Below are 17,500 nucleotides of genomic sequence, written 5' to 3'. Positions count from 1 at the left end.
CACGGGCTCCAGCGGCCGTCCTCCATCTAATGAGAATGTTTTTATATAGACGCCACATGCAAATGTCTTCATTTAGCCCATAGCGTTAGCATAACACACAGATTGAAACTTGATTTGTTACCAGGCAAAACCCAGGTGTGTAATGGCTTCCTTCTGTCATGTTTGCTCGTAGGGAGTCAATAGACACTGTTGGGTTGGTTAACTGACCTGCTTTTTGTGCTAGGAGTTAAGCTGCCCTCGGCTAGCATGTCAGTCATAACATCCCTATGAATTGCGCTAATCACTCACACACACACATATGCAGCTCACAGGCTACAGCTATTTGCTGCAGAGCAACCACACGGCTCTTTTTTGCTAGCAGGCGCCACAACAAATGCTAATTTGACAAGCTATTTGCCCTAATTAAAATGTAATTTCCTCTCAGGATGTGCCATGTTTCTCTCTCTTCTCTCGTTATCATAATATTTGCTGTGCAGATTTCATGCTATAAAACTGTTGACACCCAATACCTGATATATACTGCTGTCATGTTTTCAAGTTAGCCTAGCAGTGGTGTACATTATGCAAGCATACTTTATATACTAAATAACTACTGTATGTGCTGTTTTCTAATTGGAGATATGTATTTATGGTGCAAGTTCAGTCTAGCAGCAATAGTTTATATATTACAGCCTATTTTTGTTAGCTCTGGCTAGTCTAGCCAAATATAAATGTGTATGATTTATAAACTAAATCAGTGTTGTCTTACCAAAGTTTCAATATTTAGTATACATTTTTGTGTTAGCATTGCTTAGCCAAGCAGTTAAATACACAGCATAAAGATAGTTTACCAAACATAACTGTGTTTTATTGGCTACATTTGGGTATTTTGTATTTTCTTTTGTGTTACAAGTTAGCCTAGCATGCTAAATATGTTAAATACGAGTGGTTCCTCCGAATAAGCCATGTTGATTGTACAGTATATTTATTACATTTAGCTATGCTTTACAAGTTAGCCTAGCATGCTGAATAGGTTAAATGCGAGTGGTTCCTTCTAATTAACTGTTGATTGGTTATTTAGCTAAGTCTTAAACAACATATTTAGTTTTTATTTCTATTTTACAAGTTAACATTGGTTAGCCTAGCAGTTAAATACACCAAATAAGGATAGCTAATATAATACAATAAAGGTGCTGTGTGTCAGTGTTTGACTGCATCATAAAACAGCATCATATGTGTGCAGATATTCAGAAACATGCTCAGTGAACATTCCTGTTTATCTGAGAAACAGTGCTGAAGTTCAGACTCTGAAATGAGTCGCAGATTCAGAGTTCCACATGAGGTTATTAATTAGCAAATAATATAAATATTACGAGCGTAAACATTAGGTGAGCAGGTCACACTGTAACCCCGTGTCCTAACAACACACTACATGACAAGATACGCAGTGATGAGCAGTTTGGCTGTTTGCAGCAGACGAAACACGACAGAAATGTAAATCCAGCCATTCAGAAGCTCAGAATATACACTCACTGCACTCCAGCACAATGGTCAGCTTTATAATCTACTGAATACATATTAAAGCTCTTGAACATGATTAAATGTAGATGCTGAATCACTGATGTGTGTTGGTCTCAGTTCTAGAGTTCAGTTTTAAATGGTTTATTTTATTCTCCAGATCTGAGGTGAACTATCTTCTGCTGCTTTCAGTATATGCCAATAAATGTCATGTGAAACTCATCAATTTCAGGTGTTGGTCAGGACAAAAACTCAATTTAATATGGAGAATATTCCTTCTATCGGGTGCCTCTGCTTTTATTTAAAACACAATTAAAATCACTCGCTCCTGTCCTCACTCTGGCAACCTGCACTTGCCTTTGTTTTGGTCTAGGTGTGCAATAAACTTACACACTGCACCTTTAATAATCTTATGGTAAGACATTTTGGAAAATATAATAAATTAGATTTCCAACCAATGGCAACAAGTGTTGTTTACAGATTTGTTTCACTTTGTGTTTCCACATTATGTCATGTTTTCTGTATTGATCATTTGTAATTTAATCTGCTTAAAGTTATTCATATATTCATTGTTTATTCGTTGCTCTGTTTGAGGCATACTTTATTTTTCCATATGAGGTATTTGTACAAAAATCTCTGTATCCTACATACTGGAGAGAGTATTTATTTTGCAGCATCCGGGCCATCACAATCCCATTTTCATACCACGAATAGCAAAGTCTTTCACATTCAAGACACATATTGTTTATGTCATCCTGCATTTGAGTGGGATTAACTCATGAAAAGCTCTTTTAATAGAGCTTGAATTATTTACTAAATGCAGACCTCTGGCGGCAGTCACAAGCTTTCTTGGAAACTGCAGAGGGAGCCTCGTCTAACAAGCATTAAATATTAAACTGCGGTCTTTGAAAATAAATAACAAATAATAATAACATGTCATCAGAAAATGGCTGAATGAACATGACAAATCCTGAAAGACGTTTCTCATGCTTTGATTGTCGATGTTTTGTTATATTGAGAATGATGCTGCTCAGATTATCAAATCATTATTGTGTCCTTTTTATTTAGTCTAAATTGACTTTAAAATGTTTACTCAGACTCTGTGTTTCATTAGCCCTTATAAACATTTAGTTTGCATATAAAAGCAATTACAGCCGCTGCCGTGCAATTAAACGAATACAGGATCTCCTTCATAAAGTGTGAATCTGTGAAACCAATGTTACTCCTCAGGGAATTTTCTCAATAGGGAATGTTGTGTGTGAATAAACGCATGCAACATAAAAGCTTTGTCCATTTCAGATCAAATGACAGATGCTTGTGTTCTTTCTGGGAGCAGTCGGTTGCATGGTAACACTGAGAACAGTTTGTTTCTTGACGAGATGCTGGAAAGAGCAGACGCTGGTATCAATTTGGGATTTTCAGAAGCCCCATCAGACGTCCGTGAACAGCAGCAAAACAAGGCAGACAGGATCGTGTTGCACAAATACAGATGGATTCAGAGAAATTACTCAGCTTTGTTCTGGGCATTTCAGCTGGTCGGCCTGTCAGACCATTATAATCTCATACTTATATAATGAAACAGGCAACGGATGGCTTATTTTCCAGTTTGGAGGGACATTTCAATTGAAAACCCTGCTTTTGCATCGGTGTGAATGTAGACTGAGTGGCGGAGGGAGGGGGGGGGGGGGGGGGGGTATTTTAGGAATGTGCTTTTTCCAAAAAGATCTATCTATCTATCTATCTATCTATCTATCTATCTATCTATCTATCTATCTATCTATCTATCTATCTATCTATCTATCTATCTATCTATCTATCTATCTATCTATCTATCTATCTATCTATCTATCTATCTATCTATCTATCTATCTATCATTCTATCTCTCTATCTATCCATCTATCTATCTATCTATCTATCTATCTATCTATCTATCTATCTATCTATCTATCTATCTATCTATCTATCTATCTATCTATCTATCTATCTATCTATCTATCTGTCTATCTATCTATCTATCTATCATTCTATCTCTCTATCTATCCATCTATCTATCTATCTATCTATCTATCTATCGGGGTGTGACGAGATGCCTACGCCTCGAGTCGAGATATGAGATTGGGTTCATGAGAACTAGATGAGATGAGATTTTTACAGTATTTTTAAGAAATCCTCAGTAATGAAATATATGAATGGAAAATAGTCTTTTATTCAACAGAAAAAAAACTAACCGCAAAACTATTTAGGTACTTTTTTGTAATGAATGTTATTTTACTTCTATTTGAATGAATTAAATGCAGTAAAGGACATGCAAACACTGCTTAATATTTTGCTAATAGCCTATGTGAACGGAAAATAATCTTATATATAATATAATTATATATAATTATATATAATATATATATATTATCTGGGGGAATAAATGAACAGGACTCAGGAAAACTTTACAAATTAAACTAAATTTCTTTGGTAAGCAAACAAAAACAAACATTCTGAAAATACGAAGTTCACTAATTTGAAAAGAACTTTCAGTTCTTATGTGTTGTCATATTTGCCAAATTATAGGAGCAAGACTCAGCTATCTAGAATTGGTCAAATTTGGGTGATTTGGGTTAATAGAAAAGGAACATTTCATCAGAATATAAACACATTCTTAATACATTACAAACAAAAGCATTTTTGAGAATTAGGAAATTCATATAATTCCCAATTCAAGTGGGATTGGTTAAAATAACCTAATGGAGTCAATCTGGGGTGCATTTCCCAAACTACATAACTCATGGCTGGACTATCATAGTATGACACATCATTGGGAAATAAGTGATGTAGTGACGAGTGTTTCCCAAAACCTGTAAATTTCTCTGTTGTGGTCAAAATGGCATTAATGTTTTCAAAGTGTACTACGAAGGGAGCACGATTGTCAACATGAAGATCAGTAAAGATGAACTGTAAAAATACTTTAAAAGTAAATAACACCTAAGAGAGATGACTTTTTTTTTTAAATAATTCCAAGCTTAAATGTTGGAATGTTCAAAATCAGGGGCCACCAATCTAGGTCCTGAAGGGCCGGTGTCTCTGCAGGGTTTAGCTCCAACTTGACTCAACACACCTGCCTGGGTGTTTCAAGTATACCTAGTAAGAGCTTGATACGCTCATTTAGGTGTGTTTGATTAAGGTTGGAGCTAAAATCTACAGGACACCGGACCTCCAGGAACAAGTTTGGTGATCCCTGTTCTAAATGAATAGGGCATAGGGGGGATAACTGGGAATAGAACACAGCCAGGAACTCTGTTTCTAACGCAGCTCTAGAGGTGTTGTTGCCAGCGTAAAGGTTTACAATGCAGTTTGCAAATGTTTGTTGGAGCAATGGATTTGGAAAATGCCAAGTCAACGAACTATGTTTTTAATGACACAACTTACAACCTTAGTTGGCCCTGCTGAAAAATCCAGCTTAAACCAGCCTAGGCTGGTTGGCTAGTTTAAGATGGTTGACCAGGCTGGTTTTAGAGAGGTTTTGGCCACTACCAGGCTGGTTTCCAGCCATTTCCAGCCTGGTCTTAGCTGGTCAGGCTGGAAAATGACCAGCTAAAACCAGCTTGAGCAGCCTGGATTAAGCTGGACATAGCTGGTTTTGGCTGGGCTCTCAGCCTGGCTAGGCTGGTCAAGCTGGTTTTAGCTGGTCATTTTCCAGCCTGACCAGCTAAGACCAGGCTGGAAATGGCCAAAACCCCTCTAAAACCAGCCTGGTTGACCAGCTAAAACCAGCCAACAAGCCTAGGCTGGTTTAAGCTGTTTTTAGGCTAATGATGGTTTTGGGAAACGCACCCCAGAGTGTGATTTGGATAATATTTATTTTTTAAACACCTTGTTAGCTATTGGCTCATTATCAGCATGGCATGAGTGATGCCATCAGAACAGTCACTTCATGTTAAGAACAAACAGTAAACAGAAAACCAATAAAAGCTTTTTGCCCTTTTGAATAAAGAAAAGCTAAACAGCACATTCGATATTTGGAATAAAATAGAGGATGCACACCAGAATGGAGCCAAATTGCATGTGATTTTGCTAAATTAAAAGCTTGTTAGCAATCGGTTAATAGTCTGCACAGCCTGAACCATGTCAACAGAAGAAGAAAGTCATTTCAGAGTAACAGAAGATCATTATTAGAGTACAAGTAAAATCATTTTTCATGATTCTATGCCATTTATTTTCAGTAAACAATAATGCACAGTCAAACAAAGCATTCATTTTATCAGCAAGTAAATGTTGATGCTGTGTTTTTATGCCGACTTCTTCCCATGTGGTTCCCATGTTGCAACAGTTACAGAAAAATATCCACTGTAGAGCTGTAAACAGCACGGGTCTCTCACACAGGCTTTTTCATCAGCAAGGATTCAATAATTCCCTGGGATGCTCTGTCCAGGTTACCATGGCAATCCAGAATATCTGCTTTTAAAACTGCACATGTCCGAGCTTTTTTTCTTTGCTATTCTGGAATGCATTCATTGAAAATAAATCCTATTATTTCCACTGTGCTGCTCTGCCCATCTGCACTGTGGAGGCACCATGCTACCATGAATACTGCTACTGAATCATTATTAAGAGTAACATTGAAAATGCATCATTAATTGTTATTAAATCAAAACCTCCAATGAAGCATTTACACATGTATCAGTATTTATCATATATTAAAGGCATTGCCATATAGTGGAGGCTGCTTATTGAAGTCAATGAAAGATAGATACTGAATAGCAGAAGTGAGAGGTAATCAATTCATTCATTTTCCTTCAGCTTAATCCCTTGATTCATCAGCGGTCGCCACAGTGGAATGAACTCCCAATTATTCCAGCATATGTTTTACACAGCGGATACCCTTCCAGCTGCAACCCAGTACTGGGAAACACCCATACACACCCATTCACACTCATACACTACATCCAGTTTAATTGACCAATTCCCCTAAAGCGCATGTGTTTGGACTGTGGGGGAAAACGGAGCACCCGGAGGAAACCCATGCCAACACGAGGAGAACATGCAAACTCCACACAGAAACACCAACTGACCCAGCCGAGACTCGAACCAGCGACCTTCTTGCTGTTAATCAGTGTAGTTGCAGTGAAATTCTGCACATCGCTTTTAATAGCAAATGTTTTTGTGGTTTTATTTCAAACACATTGTCTCTGAACACTTTTATTATGCATCTAACTCGTTTTCCTCCTCTCTTTCCTCTTTCTCCAGTGGTCTGTAGCTTCCGTGGATCTGTGTCACATGGTCTGACTCTAGAGCTCGGAGAAACGGTTCAGATTCTGGAAAAGTGTGAGGGTAAGTCATTGTCCTTAATTAGATCAATCTTTAGTTGATGTTTCTGGAAATATTATTAATTTAATTGACTTTTGCGTACTTGTGTTGACCCAACACGTGTGTTGACCCAACATGTGTGTTGACGGATGATCTTGTGAATATTATAAGCTGTTTTCTATGATTATAGTAGAAGATAGTTGTTTTTACATTGTAATGTCATTTTTGGCAGTACCACCTTATGTTTTTCCTTTTATTTAATGAAAAATGTAAGTTATTGAAGGGATAGTTCACCCAAATAATTGACATTTCCACTTTATTTACTTTCACTCCATTCAAGATACGCTGTAGCTGACTTTATTGTTATAGTAGAACATTTTAAAGAAGATTGTTAGCTGAAAACATGCTCATTTGGGATTCATAAAATGCACTTTGAGAGTCCAAAAAAGCACAAAAAGCCACAGCGGAATGAACCAGCAACTTATCCATCATGCATTTTATGCAGCGGATGCCCTTCGAGCCGCAACCCAACACTGGGAAACACCCAAACACATTCATTCACACAAACACTACAGCCAATTTTAGCTTATTCTATTCCCCTATAGCACATGTGTTTGGACTGTGGGGGCAAACCGGAGCACCCGGAGGAAACCCACGCCAACACAGGGAGAACATGCAAACTCCACACAGAAACACCAACTGACCCAGCCAAGACTCAAACCAGGCCTTCTTAAGCAGAAAATGAACATTATTCACATCATTTAGTAAAAAGCCTAAAATAAAATAAAATAAAACACCTTATTTGATACAAAAATTGACTTACAGAAGTGGACTTTCTGATGTTTAAGCACCTCAGTTTTATTGAAATGTTTTTATTCTCAAACCCTTTTTTGTATCCCGTCATAGAAAGTGCCAAGAGACGTATCAACCACCCACGCTTAGTTCAGCATGTCCTGAATATTACTAGACAAATTCTCCTGTCTCTGCGTTTTTCCCTCAATATGTGTCTTGTGCTGCCGGCGGTCTTTACTTTAGGAGGCAGAATAATTTGGAATACCTAAATGCAACTTAGAGACATTCAACAGAGCACTCTCGAGATCCTCTCGTGTACTGCAGCTTACAGAGCAGTGATACAAGCTTAATTAGCATGTTAGCATATCTATTTTCATCTATATGTTTCTAAAAACATAGAAACTTAAACTGAAAACCTCTGCTGTGACATTATGCTAATTTTAAAATGAGCATGTTTGACATCTATACATTTAGCATAGTTTAGAACTTTAAGTGAGCTAAATCGTCATTGTTTGAAGTTTTAGACGTTTGTTTGGTTGCCTTAATGCATGAAGCATCACTATTAGCTTGTTTTAGCCTAGCGCTACCTCAGTACCTCAGCTAATGGGAACATTGTGTACCCGTATCAGTACAAGGTGCTCTGATTGATGGACGTGTCATCGATTGCGGTGATGAAAGCTGTACATCGGCACCCGTGCCTGAATTTGCTGGCTCACACAGATAACAGAACTGATCATGTGATGTTTGCCGTGGCATGACGGTTTTACAGTATCGATCGAGAGTTAACTTTCTTTAAAGCAGATGCATATCTAGCAGGACATGACTCCAGCATTCACTTTACCTCAAAACTTGCTGGATCTCATAGAGGAAATGTTGTTTCCTTAATAATAGCTCAGGAGACTATATGAGACGTACAGTAGAAACACATGTGGTAACACTTTAGTTTAGGTCACAGTTCATGCTATTATCTACCGGCTTATTACCTGCCTATTATTAAGATATTACCTGTTCATTAGTGGTTATGCAGTATGATCTTATTCTGCAGCCCTAATCCTACTCAAAACCCTAACCCCCCTGCTACCTTACTATTAATAAACAGCTAATTAGTAGTTTATTACACTAGTAGTGTTAGTTAATGGGTTAGGGTAATACTGTCAGTAGTGACCAGAACTAAAGTGGCATATTTTTAGATATGTAACGCAGATGCTGAGGCGGCATAAGAATGCATTCGCAGAGTGTCCAGATGAACGGTCCATATCTATAAACATACACAGGGGAAATCATAACGCATGAGTGATAAGGCAGGCAATGGGTCAAGGCAATAACAGAAGAGCAATAGGGCAACAGATAAGATGATGGTATAGAACAGAGGTGTCCAAACTCGGTCCTGGAGGGCCGGTGTCCTGCAGATCCAACTTGCCTCAACACACCTGCAAGGATGTTTCTAGAAAGCCCAGGTGTGTCTGATTGGGGTTGGAATTATACTTTGCAGGACACCGCCCCTCCAGGACCCTCGGCTTTTTTGAGATCTCCAGATAGATGACAGTGGATTGAACAACAACAAGGGCATCACTAACTAAAAATAAATTACATTTCATCAATTTATACCGTAGACAGTAACATTTTACCAGCCTGAAAATGCTAAATATTCTACACATGTTTGGAATTTTACTTTTTGTAAATTATTGAATTATTGTCTCTGTGTACATCATGATAATGCAATACTGGGAAAACCAATGATGTCATGTGTTTTACAGTATGTGCAGTGGTGTAAAGGAACCAATTACAAATACTCAAACTCCTGTAATCGAGTAGCTTCCTCAGAAATCGCAGTTTAGTAAGTCGTTTTAAAAATGTGTGCTTTTACTTTCCCTTGAGTACATGTTTAGTGCAGTATCTGTACTTTTACTCCTCTATTCTCCTTCAACCTGCAGTCACTACTGTATTTTTTCTTGTCTATGGGGATTAGAAAATCCAATCAAATCGCACATCGAAGGTAAATCACATCCTAATGAACTACCTTAAGACACGAGTGATTTATAATTGCAGAAAATCTACACACATTGACCCAGAGACTGTGTAGATGCATGTAACTGATGGGAAGATGATGGATGTTTACTGTATGATGACCCAAATGGCCTTAAACACCCAGCAGAGACAGGACATCAATATGACGTCAGATTGACGTTGTGCTCCAACATCATAGGGACGTTGCATTTTGTTTGGAAATAAAAATCAGGTTGACGTCAGAACTCAATGTCAAGGCAATGTCAATGTCCAACATCCAACCTAAAATCAATGATGCTACAGCTTGATGTTGTGTGGACGTTACCACTATGACGTCTATCAGATGTTGCATTTTGGTTGCCATACCTGATGAATAAATGTCAGTATTTGATGTCAGTGTGATGCTGGTTTAAGATGTTGACTCGACTTAGAATTTTATTCACTTTCCAACACAACCTAATATCAACCAAATATCAACGTAATTTGACGTCATTATTGGACATCAGAATAACGTTGTCCTTACACACTGGCTAAACATAACATGTTGGTCACCTGACATCACAACCTAAATCTAACCTAATATTAACGTCTTATGATGTTGTGTGCCTGCTGGGCAGTAACTCGATGCTCTACAGAATGTTACGTTTACACACGTCCACAAATGACATGTAAACACATCAGCTTTTTACTACATAATACTTACTGCTCACTACTCACTAAATGTAGTTCTTTTGAAAGGGCTACTTTTACTCATACTCTGAGTAATATTTACAACAGACACTTTTACTCTACTGCACTACATTTTTAGGCAAGTTATGGTACTTTTACTTGAGTATGATTTTTCAGGACTCTTTCCACCACTGAGTATGTGTATATGACAAGTGAACAACAGCGATGGCAAACACATGCCTATATGTGACACCGCCATCTACTGGCCTCTAATGCATATTATAGCATTTTTAATTAGTTTTTGTAGATCTCTGTGGATTAGGGTCATTATGAAAAAAGATTCATTTGTGTGCTAAACTGCTCAAACATTTCTGTGCTGTTTTTTTACTGTGTAAATGTATCTTAATCTGAAAGATATTGACGATATTAACACACTAGAGTTTAAGCTTGCAGAGTTCTGTAGTATGGTGCTGCGAAAAGGGATGGGATAAAACAAGAAAGTCCCAAAAATAGTCCCAAGCTAGGTAACTAGAAAACAGCGCTCTGTACTATTATTGCGCCTGCTGTAGCCGTGGTACGACAGCAAAGTTTCTTGATTATTACGGCAGAATTAAAAATAGTTATAGTCATGTTAACCTAGAAAATAGCACCTTCCCACTTAAGTACACAATGTAACTAAAGAAGAGTCAAGCTTTCATCTTTTTGAGTGAGATGCTAATGGTCTAATCCGATTTAATGATCTATGCTAAGCTAAGCTAAAAGTGTCACAGCACTAATAAAACAAATAATTGCCCCATACTCAACATTTCTGCACACAGAGGTCATGTTTTGATCTCCTACTCATTCGAATGATGCCAATTTGATGTCAGAGTTATGCGATATGCGACAAGCTTGCATTTTCAGTCTGGTGCATTCACATACATTCTAATGGAAGTCTATGTGGTGAAAAGTGCAGTGTGATCACCGTGCTGCTTTTGTTCTGATAAGAAAAACTGAAAAAAGCAAGGAAAATTAGGGGGAAAACACACACACACTGACACACACACACACACACACACACACACACACACACACATACACACACACACACACACACACACACACACACATACACACACACACACACACACACACACACACACACACACACACACACACACACACACACACACACACACACACACACACACACACACATACACACACACACACACACACACACACACACACACACACACACACACACACACACACACACACACACATACACACACACATACACACACATACACCGAGAAAATCTCCCGCAAAAAAGACAAAACTTTATTTTTTTTCTCTTTATTTTTTTGTTTCTTCTGCTAAAAGTCTCTGATCACACACACAGCTCAGGGTGGTAATACAATTTGAATTTAGATGCAATTCAGAACCACAGTGCACACACATTCGCTCGCAGGTAACAAAGTTTTCATAGATTTTCACTTCAGCCCCCGCTGGGTCCTGAAAGAAAAGTTGCTCCATTTCAGAGTGTCGCAGTTTAAAGGTCAGTAATAAAAAATGCTTGTTCCCGAGAGCTGTCAATGGTCATGGCTACAGCCTGATATTCAGAGCCCGCAGGCGAAAAGGGAGAGATGCATGCCGCATTGAAGCTCAGCTGCTGAAAAACAGCCTTTTAAAGCGGGAAGAAAAATGTGTCAGTCTGTCAAAGCGGCAAAACACAAAACCCTGCCATTCAACTGCTGCTGTCGGACTGCTGGACTGAGTTTAAGCAGTCTTTCTTTGCTCGTTGTCAAGTTTCTTTGTGATTTTTGGGACTGCAGGTACACATAGATTTGAAGATAAGCCCAGTTTACAACTCCCTTACAATTAAACTGCTGAGTTTCACCATTTTTGAATCCATTCAGCCATTCTCCAGGTCTGGACTTTTAGCTTAGCTTAGCATAAATCATTGAATTGGATTAGACCATTAGCATCTTGCATGAAAAATTTAAAAAAGAGTTTAGATGAGGAGCTTGGGCGACGCAGCGGCGCAGTAGGTAGTGCTGTCCCTCACAACAAGAAGGTCGCTGGTTCGAGCCTCGGCTGAGTCAGCTGGTGTTTCTGTGTGGAGTTTGCATGCTCTCCCTGTGTTCGGGTGGGTTTCCTCCAGGTGCTCCGGTTTCCCCCACAGTCCAAACACATGCGCTATAGGGGAATTGGGTAGGCTAAATTGTTCGGAGTGTATGTATGTGAATGAGTGTGTGTGGAAGTTTCCCAGAGATGGGTTGCAGCTGGAAGGACATCCGTTGCATTAAACATGTGCTGAATAAGTTGGCGGTTCATTACGCTGTGGCGACCCTGTGGATCCCCGCTGCGGATTTTCCACTGGTCATAGTACACAATGTAACTACAGAAGAGTCAAGCTTTAAATAGCATAACTCTTTTTTTTTTGACTGAGATGCTAATGGTCTAATCCGATTCAATGCTCTATGCTAAGCTAAGCTAAAAGAGCTCCAGCCAGACCGAGAGATTGGCTGAATGGATTTATAAGTACTATAACTCAACTCTTTATCTCTAGAGGAGTTGTAAAATGAGCCTGTTTCCTAAATAAGTAGAGTGTTCCTTTAGTAATATAATCTACTTCAATCCATGTGAAGCAGTTGCGTTCTGAAGGAGTGTATGTGTATTGACGGACCAGCAGATGTAATGTGTGTAGCAGTGGATTAGCCACAGGTGACCAGGTGAGGTGAGAGTTTTGGCTTTGGCCTCGAGCGTTGGGATAATCAGTGCTCTGATTCTCAGGGTTAGCAGTTTGCTGTATGTATTGATTGTTTTGCTGCAGTGCCATGCTTTTGAGGTAATGGATGCCTGGAAAATCAAATCTTTTGAAAGAGTCACAGTGACCTGCTCTGCCCAGTGGTCTGACTGGACCATTCGGCTTCAAGACGTTGTGTTTTGCATTGTCATCCAGTGGGAGCTTGAGAGAGAAGTGTATGCCTGAAGACTTGACAGGATGTTTAGCTGTTTGAGCTCATAGACAGTTTTCCTTTGCAATTGGTCTTTTTTTTAAATTCAGACTCTGTAGACTTAAAAAGAAATAGGAAAATAAGCAGCATCTAACAGACATGAAGATACAGAGACTGGTAAAAGACATATCAATTAGGGCACCATGTATTGATTCAGAATAAATATTTGAACATGCTCATAGATACGTCGCAGGATAGACAATGTTGAGTTGTGATTATAGTTGAACAGTAGCCTCAGTTCAGAACACATGAGATTTGTGGAGTCACTGCAGATGTTTAATCAGAATAGAGTAAATATTGATCGTCTGCACATATGCTTAAGGTATGTGACAGTATGTGACGGTTTTAAGTGTTCAAGCACAAGACCATGTACCATTGTAGCTTTATTAAAGATTCTATTATTTTTACAATGACGACTGTGTAGTGTTATATTACAGCTGGTCATTGATTCATATTTCAAGCTCTGTAAATACTGCTAGATTACCCAGAAAACCCAACACAATCTCACGGCAATTCGTAACTTTTTGATTTAGTGGCTAATTCGTACGAATTCATACAATCTAATTTGTACAATTTAGTACGATTTGCTCATCCCCCAAGGACGGTTGGGTTTAGGGGTGGGGTTAGGTGCCACGCCTCCTTTTTAAAATCGTACAATTTCATATGACTGAACTCGTACGAATTCATACGAGTTAGCCACTAAACTGACATAACATAAAATACTTACGTTTTCTCATGAGATCATGCTGAGAAAACCAAAGCACTGCTTCTTTGCTACAGTATGCTTGTAATTGGTTTATTATATTGTATGCATGATGATGCAAGAATCATCCCAATACATCTAAATTAATACACTTGTTCTTAATAGCGCTATTATATTTGTATTTTATGTGCTTGTATTCATATCGCAAAAGACAAATATATATATACATATATATCACTGTCAGATTTCGCCAGTAGTGTGCAGCTCTAATATAGATATATAAAGAAACACAGACATATAAACACATGGGTAGTTGCCTAGACAGTGAGTAAGGTTGTAGAAATATTTAAACAATAAACCTAAAGAGGATATTTTGTTCTCTAAGGAGACATTAAGTTATCACGAATTAGCACAATGCATAGCATTGCATGTTTTAACATGTAGCAGACAGACGAATAGATAGATAGACAGATAGATAGACAGATAGATAGATGGATGGATGGATGGATGGATGGATGGATGGATGGATGGATGGATGGATGGATGGATGGATGGATGGATGGATGGATAGATAGATAGATGATGGACGGACGGACGGGTTGGTGGATGGACGGACAGACAGACTAATATAATGATAGATAGATAGATGGATGGGCGGTCGGACGGATAGATAGGTGGATGGACGGACAGACGGACAGATTTATAGACAGATAGACAGACAGATGAGAAGTCACACTGATAGAGCAGCATTGAGATCATAGCTCTCCTGTCAGATCTACAGTTATTGTGACAGACAGTAGTTGTCTAGTGTTCATCTCAGAAGGGTGTGGCACCCTAAAGAGCAGAACCTCTGGAGACAAACATGTCACCATCACAGCTGTGAACATGAACACTCTGACTGCTCCACAAGTCCCCGCAGTCTCAACCTGTTGAGAGGCTCAGAGAGAGATGCCACACTTCATCAGGTGTCTGTTGTTGGCAGCTGCGTGTTGACGCTGAGTTTCCTCATGTCCACATGGAAGTCTCACGCCAGCAAACATGAGCCGTCTGCTAATCTATCACAGCTAATGCCTACAGTCAGCCTCCAGCACAAACACTTTCAGACGCTGCTCGTGTGCACCACCGACTGTAAACTCCTGTGGTTGTTTTGGTGTGGATTCTTCTCCAGAGAAGGGTCGAGTTTCTTGTTTGCTAGCTACTGTGCTTCAGCTCGTAGCATGCTAACGGCAAAATAATGTCCACATTGCTAATGCGCCAAAAAATGTGGACCAACTGCAGAGCGGTGGCATTTTATGTCACTCACCCTGACACAAGACACTTCGACAAATGTTGTTCATTAGCTAATAGCATGGCTCATTTTGGTACGTAATGGAAAGTGACAATGGAAAGGGCTAACAATGACTGACATGGCCCGCTCGTTCACTAGCATAAACCAAATAGCTAATTACAGATTGCACCTCCTCCATTTTGAAGATGCACCTGGGGAGAATACTAACACAGATAGACTGCCATGATTAATGCGGGTTGCCTTTCCACACAGATGGTCACAGGTGTGAGCGATGTTAGCAGCCAAGCTTATGAATATTTTCCACGGTTGTCACAGCAGATTGTTTACAAATGGCTACATTAGCGATTGCATCACACACCGACAGTTTCACTTCCTCTTCTTCCACAGATTCTCTGTTGAGTCCAAATGTCCTGCTAGCACAGCTTGGGCTTGATAAGCAGTGCTGTTGCTTTTCAGAGTTAGATTGTCAAGCTTGTGGAAAATACATAAAATTAATAATAATAATAATAATAATAATAATAATAATAATAATAATAATAATAATAATAATAATAATAATAATAATAATTTCCAAATTGTTGATCCAAGTGGACGATGAAATCAATCAAAAATGCAGACAGATAGACAGACAGACAGACAGACAGACAGACAGACAGACAGACAGACAGATAGATAGATAGATAGATAGATAGATAGATAGATAGATAGATAGATAGATAGATAGATAGATAGATAGATAGATAGATAGATAGATAGATAGATAGATAGATAGATAGACGGATGGATGGACAGATGTGTAAAGGATGTGTAAAACAACAAGCTTTCCATGTTAATAGTTAAAAAGTCAGTCTCAGAAAGTTAGTTTTGTACAAGCAGCGCATAAAACAGCCCACAGTGTTTACTCCAGGGGACTGTTTAGTGCTGATTAAATGTGCCATTACGTAACCCTTTCTGTGGCTAACAGCTGGCTTTCTTACTGTATTAATAAGCTGCCACACTGTGCCGAGACGTGCCCTCTGAACATTGTGAGCTGCTTTATTATGGGCTAACGGCGAATGATGATGTTGCTTGGGCTCTGCAGCAGTGTGTGTAGTGTTTTTGAGATGTTCTGGACGTCGGCCAGAGAAATTGATGGTGTACTGCAAGTTCCAGTCTTTATGATGCACCTCATCTAAAAAAATAAATGCTCAGAATATGGCTCAAGCACAGCATAGTCACTGGGAAAGTGTAATTGGGTGCATTAGGAACAAGGTCAAGTACTGTCAACAAGTCATGTGTGTGTGTTTGTGTGCTGTTTGCTGAAGGAAAATAAATGACATTTGTGTAGTATTTATTTATTGAGTGTATATTATGGGGGGTCGTGGACACGGTTTGGGTTTGATGCCCTCCAATATACTTCAGATTTGTCTCTTGATCACAGCGCTACATTTCATATCAACACATTTATACATGCCTACACTCTTCTTTATAGCATGAAGTAGAAAAGGTCAAATAAGATAGTTGGTACTTCATGTCTCACTATTAAGAGTGTTTTTCTTCATAAATGCCAGTTTGTGTCTCCAATTCATCTCAATATTGAGTTATAAGCTTGCGATTGTGAATTTCAGCTGTGCGATGGTGATTATTTTTGCACAATTCTCAATTTATTTGTCAAAAATATATATGAAAGTATCTTTAAAGAGTTGTCATATATATATATATATATCTCCCAATTTCAACCCAAAATTTAGGTTTGCAAGATTATTGAAAGAAAAACTAAAACAATTATTGGATAAAAGATGAAATTACGTGACCAATTTACTTGGGGAAAATAACAGTGAAGTCTGTCGGCTGATGATACATTCTACTTTTTTAAAGGTGCAGTATGTAACTTTGACACCCAGTGGTTGAACTAGGTATTGCATGCCTGGATCAAAACAAATGCAAGTGCAGGTTGCCAGATTGAGGACCAACAGGAGCGACGATCTGCCTAAAGGCTGATTTAAACCGTGTTCTTACTAAAAGCAACAGCACGTGATAGGAAGATTATTCTCCATATTAAACTAACCCACACCTGAAATTGATATATCAGAAAACAGAAAACTGACAATGATCAGCTCAGGTAAAGTCTTGTGCTTTATTCAGTGTTAATGCAGCATGTTTCTGAATATCTGCAAACATTTGATGGTGTTTTTATGATGCAGAAGAGTCAAACTCTGACATACAACACCTTTAATATTCCATGCATTGCGTTTTGTGTTTTACGG

At 38.7% G+C, this 17,500-nt stretch overlaps 1 protein-coding gene across 8 annotated transcripts in view; it reads left to right on the top strand.

Annotated features, from left to right (window-relative positions):
- The window catches only part of dock3 (dedicator of cytokinesis 3), a 208,627-nt gene that overhangs the window by 47,193 nt on the left and 143,934 nt on the right, over positions 1-17,500 (top strand). For all 8 annotated transcript variants that reach the window (XR_008835714.1, XM_056447328.1, XM_056447327.1 and 5 more), the window contains exon 2: positions 6,734-6,817. Coding sequence is in view for 7 of the 8 variants with exons in the window: in XM_056447328.1 (XP_056303303.1) it covers positions 6,734-6,817 (84 nt within the window). In the remaining variant the exon portion in view is untranslated. The remainder of the gene's footprint in view (positions 1-6,733; positions 6,818-17,500) is intronic.

The sequence above is a fragment of the Danio aesculapii genome, chromosome 22 (assembly GCF_903798145.1).
Source record: "Danio aesculapii chromosome 22, fDanAes4.1, whole genome shotgun sequence".
NCBI classification, from domain to species: domain Eukaryota; kingdom Metazoa; phylum Chordata; class Actinopteri; order Cypriniformes; family Danionidae; genus Danio; species Danio aesculapii.
The sequence above is the reverse complement of the archived record's forward strand: the minus strand, read 5'-3'. Positions and strand labels throughout refer to the sequence as shown.